Here is an 8,479-nt window from a genome sequence, read left to right as displayed (position 1 = left end):
AGCTTCATCTTTCAAGGTGAGATAGTACTGCACTGCTGGAAACCATGGTACAAGTATTACCTTCTTATCTTTGCTATTTGCAAGCGCTATTGTGCCAGTAGATGATACATTTTTCATGGACCAGAGTGCATCCAGGTCAAGCTCACTGTATTCAAGTCCAAAGGAGATTTTCAATTTTACCAGGCTCAAGCTGGGCAAAGATTAAATTTGAAGTTTCATGGTTAACCTGATTGCACTCCCTGTTAATATATATCATTGCCTATTTGATACTCAGAGAGCCTTATTTTGGGGAGCTAGCTCAGTGACAGGCTCCCTTGACTTCTGCAAAGCCAGTGGCAGTGGGGTGTTTCTCTGAAGGCTGACTGGGGCAGTGGGGTGCAGAGAGGCCATCAAGAGGAGCTGTGTCCTCTTTGTGTCAGTAGGAAACCCAACCATGTTTCACTTGTAGGCACTGACCAGCCATCATGCATCATCTGGAACTTTTTGCAAAGACCTCAGCTTGCTGTCTGATCACAATACAGCAAAGCAAGGTACAACACCGAATGTCCAGACTTGCAAACCTTCACATCTAGTTCCTGTTCAGGTCTTGTAATTCCAAGAGCTGGAAAACTGCATACCCTGATGGTCTGAACTTGGGTAATGGAAAATGCAGCTACAAGCAAGGTGGCTATCGTTTTCTGCTGTGCTTTCATGGTGCACCTTTCTGGAGATGGCAGACTGTCTCCTCCAGCATTCTTGTAATGAAACTCAGGAGGTGTGCAGTGGATGGGTGGGCAGTGAGGTGGACTGAGAGCTGGTGGCTGGCAGAGCTCACAGGGCTGTGATCGGCACAGCCTGGTTGGAGACTGTCAAAGCAGAGCTCACCAGGGGTCAATGCTGGGTCTGGTCTCGTTCAACATCTCCATCAGTGACCTGGATGAAGGGATAGAGTCCAACCTCAGCGAGTTTGCTGATGATACGAGGCTGGGAGGAGTGGCTGGCACACCAGATGGCCGTGCTGCCATTTATCAGGACCTGGACAGACTGGAGAGGTGTGCAGGGAGGGACAAGATGAGGTTTAACAAGAGCAAGTGCTGAGCCCTACACCTGGGGAGGAGTAACCCCATGCATCAGTCCAGGTTAGGGGCTGACCTGCTGGAGAGGAGCTCTGTCCCTGCCATGCTGGTGGTGGACTGCAGCACGGACATGCCTGCTCTACACTGCAAGTTGCCACGAGTTTGCTGTAAGGTTTTGCATGAGCCAAGAAGTAATGGCTCAGGAAATAACACATTGCCGTTTATTAACACGATAGAAAGTTTTAAATGAGTCATTTCGTGGTGAATGATCTGAAGTGTGTTCTGTGTGCACAACGCTGGGGTAGTAAAGCTCTGTGCAGCAGAGGGACTGGGCTGAGCAGTTCCCTTCAGCTTGTTTTACATGTAGCCATGCTCATTCGCAATCTGAATCCCAAAAGGACGAGGAGAGGTTCACTTTGCAGTGAGGGGAGCTGTTGTGCTCCAAAGCTGCATCTGCAAAGTCAAAACACAGTGGTGTGTGGTAATAGTGCAGCTCATGAGGACACTGAGAAGTAATGGGCTGGCTTCCTGTTATGGTCACCTGGGCAATTAGGAATAATTTTGTTGATGAAGCGTCGAACAAAGCTGTTTCTTGAACAAAAGTGACTTCTTTTCTGATGTGAGAGCTGCTGTAGGGGCTGTGACTGCAGTTCTTTGGGCACAAGAGGCACAAATGGCGTTTTTAAACTATTTTCATTAATTGCTAGAATGCCAACATAGCACGGATTTCAGCGTGAGCTGCACAAGGCCAAGGGCACTGCACAAGGGCCCACTCACTGAGACAGCGCGTTAAAAATAATTAAGGGAAGTCATCTCCAATGATCATATGGAAGATTAAAGTGTTCCCACAAACAAATTTCCTTTTCAGCCTGAAAGGACTTTAAAGGAAGCATCAGTAAGGGAAGAAGCTGGGAGGGATCTGTCATGGTTTGATGATTATTGGTGATCGGTGTCCCATAACATCATGTAGTGCACTGGGAGTTTAACTGTTTAACTGCTAATGTAAACCACTGACAGGATCAAAGCACGATTGTGATTATGAAATATCCTGATTTCTGCTCCCATCTCAGCTGCACTGCTGCTGGGTCACAGCCTTTGTGTGAGGCTGGATTTCAGTCCTGCCAAAAAAAATCTCAGGAGTGCTTTCAGGTAGATCAGTTCATGTCTACAGGTCTGTGCAGATGCTTGGATTTCATAGCATCATAGAATGGCCTGGGTTGAAAAGAACCACAGTGCTCATCCAGTTCCAACCCCCTGCTGTGTGCAGGGTCACCAGTCCCCAGACCAGGCTGCCCAGGGCCACATCCAGCCTGGCCTTGAATGCCTGCAGGGATGGGGCATCCACAGCCTCCTTGGGCACACTGGTTGCCAAGGAGGTTGTGGATTTACCCTATCCTCTCCATCTCCCCCCCCAATAAATCATCATGGTGTTTGTGTTTGTTTACCCACTGAAATGCACTTATTTCTCTTGTTCAAGGGTTTATGAGTGCAAAGGGTTTATAAAGTGCAAAAGGTTAGAAAGGGACGTCAAGAGAATTGGTAAGTCTGGTGTTCAAATGCTAAAACACCTTCATGCATCTGTTAGCTCCTCAAACCTTTTGCTGCCATGCACACAGCACTTGCTGAATGTGATTAGCATTAAGCCTTCTTTTCAGTGGCCTTCTGCCCTAAGATTCTGCTCTGCTGAGGTCCATGGGGTGGCTGCTCCGTGCCAGCAGCAGGCAGTGCCTCTGGTGGGTGCTGCAAAGCGCTGGGCAGAGAGGTGACCTCCTGCTTCCACGCTGTACCACCTCGCTCCACAAAGCATCAGGTGGGCTCCTGGGGAAAAGTGCTGCACAAAAGGCAAAGCTGACCCCACCTGCTATGCAGCCGTACCCTCACACCTCCTGACGCAGTGCTGTAGCCATTTAAGTTCAGCGGGTCAAATACAAATCTTTCACTTTTAATCCATCACACAAGAGATGCAACTCAAGACATTATAGTTTAGGCATGCAACATGTCATAGGTAACAAAACTGATTAGATAGATAGCAGTGTATATTAAATAAATCTTTGTGATTAAGTAAAAAATAAATCACAAAAACAATTGCTGAGGAACATGTCTGCAGGCTCAGCTCTACAGCTGTTTGTTTTTTTCCTCTTATACATCAGCAGCAGCCAAACTCACAATTGATAGATATTGCACCAGAGAGACATGTGCAGTGAGAAGGAACATAATCACAGTAATGTTTATGATAAAAAAAAACACAGATATGACTTCAATGTGTTACATAAAGTGCCTTTAGAGTTGGTGCAGTTAGAAACAAAAAGATACCGTGTTTAGATATCATTAGCAAATGCATACAAATAGGAGACAAAACAGATCTGTTTTCCATCACGCCAAATCACACAGTGCCAGGTTTCCTTCAAAATGCCTCCACTGCACACAGTAAAGAGGAAAGGATAACAAAAGAACCACTACACAAAGATAATGACAGGGTTAAGCATATTTTCCTAAATGATTAATGCCAACCCTACCCCAAAATGTTCTTCAGTACATGTAAATATCACCAAGGAATAATGAGGCAATTTCTTTATTGAACATGAGATTTGGCATGCTATGTTATGACTGTCCCTCGACTCATAACTATTATTTATACAAAAAATGCAACATAGAATCCATACCTCTTCCAGATACAGAAAAATATTTATGTGCTCTTGATATAGCCAATATAGAGAAGAATTCCAAGATAACTATCTCCTATTTTCCTAAGAGTTTGGGAACACAAGGCTCAAAATGAGCTTGAAAAAAATGACACTGGCATCAAGTCTGGTAAGAAATTAAGAAAAAATGCTCATTTATCCCCCACGTACATGAAATTTAATTGTAATGAAATATAATCTGAAAATGTCTAAATCAATTAAAAAGTAAACATGAGCTGTAACACTATCCCTGTAAAATGATTAATTTCATTCATTGTCATTAGAAATTATGTAAAATTTTTATTAAGGGCTCAGCCTACAGAGGCACAACATAAATACAGTAAGTCCTGCTGAAATGTAATCAGAGTACATATAACCCCATAGTAACTGGCTGTGGAAATGCCAAAAAAGCCTTCCACAGACCAGAGTTCAAGATTCTGCATTTAGGCCACGCACTGTCGAAGAGTTTGCTCCAGGAACCAGCGCTGTGCAACGGTTCTGCCACAGTCAGAGTCCAACGTGGAGGAGTGGAAGCGCAGCAGAACGCGCCGAAAGGTGGGAAGCAGTGCCCTAATCCACTCCTTCAAATCCTTGTGCATTTTCAACTGCCATCAGGAGCTTCTCTCGCAGGTCGTCGAAGGATTCATAAAGAGGTAAGTCTAAGCGATTAAAGCTGAAATCCAGAAGGAAAAGGAAAATGGAGTTAATTAAGTATCTTAAGTGCATTTTTTGAGAGCAATGGAAAAGGTTGAATAACTTGGGCGTGAGACAGGAGCATATATCCAACTGGAGAAACAGGGGCTGTGCACACCTAACCACTGCCAGCTGTTTCCCATGGGTACCATGAGGCCAACCTGAGAGCTTTCAGAAACTATTCACTGTCTTATGAAAGTAGGAAGGTTTCTGCTCTTAACCACCCTCGAAGGGGAAAAAAACTGCTACGTAAAATGTGGAAAATAAATGCATGGATCTGCATGAGGATGAATGAGCTGTGGATACACAGGCAGCCAGCATGCACGTCCATCAGCCAGCACCAACCACATCACCTTTCTCATGTTTCCATGTGTGTGTGTCTGCCTGCCCAGTCCATGCGTTGATTTTCTATCTGTTAAATAACATCTTCTATTCTTTTTAGGACACAAACATACTGTGACACACACACCAGACCCACCTGCACTCAGTCTCATGCACAGATGGCTGAACACACACGCTCTGGACTCACCATGTGTGAGCTCTGGGCAGTTTATCAGGAGTTCCCCATTGCTCTATTGTAAACAGCTGAGGACCGTTTGAACCTAGTTGGAAAAAAAAAAGAAACTTGAGTTACTGGACCCTACCAAAACGACTTCAATTGCTGTATGAAAAATCGCATTGCCCCGTTTACTCTAATTTTAACTTCCACTTCCAACTGGTACAAAATACTTTGTGCAAACACCGTTAGGTCAAAATTACATTAAAGCAAATAGTGATGTGGATATATACTATTTCCAAATGCAGTCAATTTAGTAAGTTCACCAAGCTACTCTTTGGTTAGAGCACATACCATGTGAAAGAGGTAAGCTAGAAAAAAAAAAGCAACACACTTGCATAGACCTCCAATCTCCTCTTCTCCATGTGCTATGAGCTTTACTACAGTTGACATTTTCTTTGAGGGATTTGATACTTCCTGGGCAAGGAGAACATCAGCAGAACACCCATGGTGAACATGGGGACAAAGGGAAATGGTTTTAAGTTGAAGGAAGGAAGACTGAGATTGGATATCAGGGGGAAGTTCTTTGCTATGAGAGTGGTGAGGTGCTGGAACAGCTGCCCAGAGAGGCTGTGATGCCCCGTCCATCCCTGGAGGTGTTCAAGGCCAGGTTGGATGGGGCCCTGGGCAGCCTGGGCTGCTATGAAATGTGGAGGTTGGTGGCCCTGCGTGTGGCAGGGGGCTGGAGAGTCATCATCCTTGAAGTCCCTTCCAACCCTGGCCATTTTATTATTCCATGATGAAGCACTGGCACAGGCTGCCCAGAGATGTGGTGGATTTACTGTCCTTGGAGATACTGAAGGTCAGGCTGGACCAGAAATTCTGAGCTCAGACTCTGAGCAACCTGATCTAGCTCTATATGACCCCTTCACTGCAGGGCAGCTGGAACTAGATGACCTCTAAAGGTTCTTTCCAACTCATACGATTCTGTGATTCTATGAACAAAACTATCCTTCCCTTCCAGTGCCCACATTTTCTCCAGCGCTGCTGGCATTCAGTGCAAGGAGTTTTATATGGGAGTAAAGGTTGGCCATGCCCGTATTTCAGCAGTGTTTGTGCTCTCCTGAGGAGCCACCTGCAGCATGTGATCTGCAGGCAGAGGGCAGGAAGCTTACCGTAAAGTTCAGCAAATCCATTCATAGGCACTCGTGACGTCCCAGTAACAAACTGCAGTAACCGAATGCGTTTTTCTGCATCCATCAGTAGAACAGCCTGTGGAGAAGCAGACAGGGTGACTTGTCGTGGCTGAAGGTGTCATTGTTGAAATAGGCAGAACAGAATTTGTTTGTATTACATGGCAAGAAATAGATATCTAGCTTCGAAGGACAGCATGCTACGTTCTCTCTGGTTAAACAAGAATTCTTTTCTGCTTATAGCAAGGAAAGTGACAATGCCCAGGCAACAGCCAGGAACCACAACTGCCATTCGAATGTACAAGGTGACTCACAGTACTTCTGTAGTACAGGAAAACTGTTCTGGTTTTCCTGCAAATACACACTTTTCATAGAGGTACTGTATTTCAGAAAGATTACAGAGCACTTTAATAAAACCAGAGAGACTTTGTCAACCATGGGCCATTCCAATACAGACTCCATTAAGGATGACAACTGCCATTTCCAGCATCTACCAACGTGTTTTCCAGTAGTTTTTGAGAAGAAAAAGGATTTCATAACGGACTCCACAACACACTGAGGGATCTCTGACTTCCAGGTATAGTCAGAGAAACCGAACGTGCTGAGAGCCTTACCTTCCAGAACCACTGGATGACAGGATGATTTGGGCAGTAGCCATTTTTGTAGATTGTGTGTTGTCTCCAGTCGTTAACGTCAACATCCCCAAGGCCACACATCAGTAACTAAACATGGAAATAATTGATGCGTTGTTAATTGAAGAAAAACCACCTCTCCTCTCCCTCTGTTGCCTGACCTCTCAAAGTTAACACTATACAAATACAGACATAAAGTGATACTGAGCTTCTCTTCAGGAGAATGCTCAAAGATTCCACCACTTTACTGGAGAAACACCGTGCAGTATGCAGTATGTATGCTTCATGTGACAGTGTCTTTTACAGCATATTTGCTGAAACGTGACCAGTACATGTCATTAATGCAGCAAGCTACTTGCATTCTTTACATATGCATGTACTAAACCACCTCATTGAGTAACTGATACTTTCTCTGCTTTTACTTGATTGATAGATTTATTATTTTTGGGGGAAAAAATCCTCATTCCCCACGAACGCAAAGAACCTTTGTCTCCAAACTCCACGATGACCAGTGAACTGAGATTGTCACCCATCTTTGCAATGAGCATTACCAATCTGTTGCCTCTGGACATAAACCAACTCACCTCTAGTTCATTTTCATCAAAAATTTTAATCAGATCGATAGGAAGAAGTTCTGTGAATCCCTAAGGGAAAAAGTAAAATTAGCAAACTATGTATAATTATGGTTTTATCTGATAGAACTTTTGCCTTTGGAGAAAGCTGTGAGCTAAGTAAGTGATGGAGGGCAAAGAAGGGTTTGGAAAACGAAATATGCAATTTTATGTATTAAACTGTATTAAGTATTAATGTATTAAGTATTATGAGTTTCTAATTTAAAAACTGCTGTTTCAAGCTCAAATAATGACAACTTGAATGAGAATGATCTTAGGAGACCAGCAGAGCCTGTGTGGTCATGCACAACTTCCCACTCCTCCAACCAGATACTGATGTATGCATACATAATTTGGGTAAAAAGGAAGACAAAAAAGAGAACCTTACCTCCAAGAAAGCATTCATTTGTTTTTGAACTCTGTTTACAAATCTCCACTGGATGACCAGGCTATGGGAGTTAAGAACATAAACACATTCATTAGAAGACTAATTAGCAACCCTAACAATACCAGCTTCTCATTTACAACTTTAGGTGTCTCTCAATCATACTTTTATATTAGAGAAGCTGGGCTGCTTTTTATTAAATTATGCAGCCTACAAATTCTATAGTCTAGACCCTGGATAATGTACTTACAGTAAGAATTAGGTACCTAAATGATGAGGTTTTTTTTACATTCCAGAGCCATAAGTATATTTGTGATATCTGTGATATCTGTGATTCTGTGACTACAATTGCAGTTTCTTTCCTTTTCTTTTTTTTCTCTCCTTTTTTCCCTTGTGCACCAACTAGAACTCCTCAGTGATAACACAACTCTTGGAAAAAGCACTAGAAAAAATTAAACTGCATCAAACACTAAGAAATGAGTGTATATAACCACAAGCATGGACTCTGAAGTTATAAAAACACCACATTAGCATTTATCTAGAATTACTGAGGTGGAGGTGCAATTTAGCTCTTTGTTTTGGCGCACACCTTTTCAAAGAGCTCTTCTTTATTGCTTTACTACACGGAGATGGCAGAGATGGAGGGTGGTTATGGCATCTAATACTTTGCATCCGTAAACCAACAAAAACTGCCTGAATGCCTGAAAAACTAAACTGCTGACGGCGTGAATAT

The 8,479-nt window shown here is 43.4% G+C and overlaps 1 protein-coding gene across 8 annotated transcripts in view; it reads right to left on the bottom strand.

The window, feature by feature from the left end:
* Positions 1–2,976: 2,976 nt before the first annotated feature.
* NEDD4L (NEDD4 like E3 ubiquitin protein ligase) overlaps positions 2,977–8,479 on the bottom strand; it is a 138,044-nt gene continuing 132,541 nt past the window's right edge. For all 8 annotated transcript variants that reach the window (XM_048931575.1, XM_048931577.1, XM_048931574.1 and 5 more), the window contains 6 exons: positions 7,750–7,810; positions 7,335–7,394; positions 6,733–6,840; positions 6,101–6,197; positions 4,959–5,031; positions 2,977–4,409 (listed from right to left, as the gene is read on the bottom strand). In XM_048931575.1, coding sequence (XP_048787532.1) covers positions 4,307–4,409; positions 4,959–5,031; positions 6,101–6,197; positions 6,733–6,840; positions 7,335–7,394; positions 7,750–7,810 — 502 coding nt within the window. In that variant the 3' untranslated portion in view covers positions 2,977–4,306. The remainder of the gene's footprint in view (positions 4,410–4,958; positions 5,032–6,100; positions 6,198–6,732; positions 6,841–7,334; positions 7,395–7,749; positions 7,811–8,479) is intronic.

This window comes from Lagopus muta, chromosome Z, assembly GCF_023343835.1.
Source record: "Lagopus muta isolate bLagMut1 chromosome Z, bLagMut1 primary, whole genome shotgun sequence".
NCBI lineage: Eukaryota > Metazoa > Chordata > Aves > Galliformes > Phasianidae > Lagopus > Lagopus muta.
The sequence above is the reverse complement of the archived record's forward strand: the minus strand, read 5'-3'. Positions and strand labels throughout refer to the sequence as shown.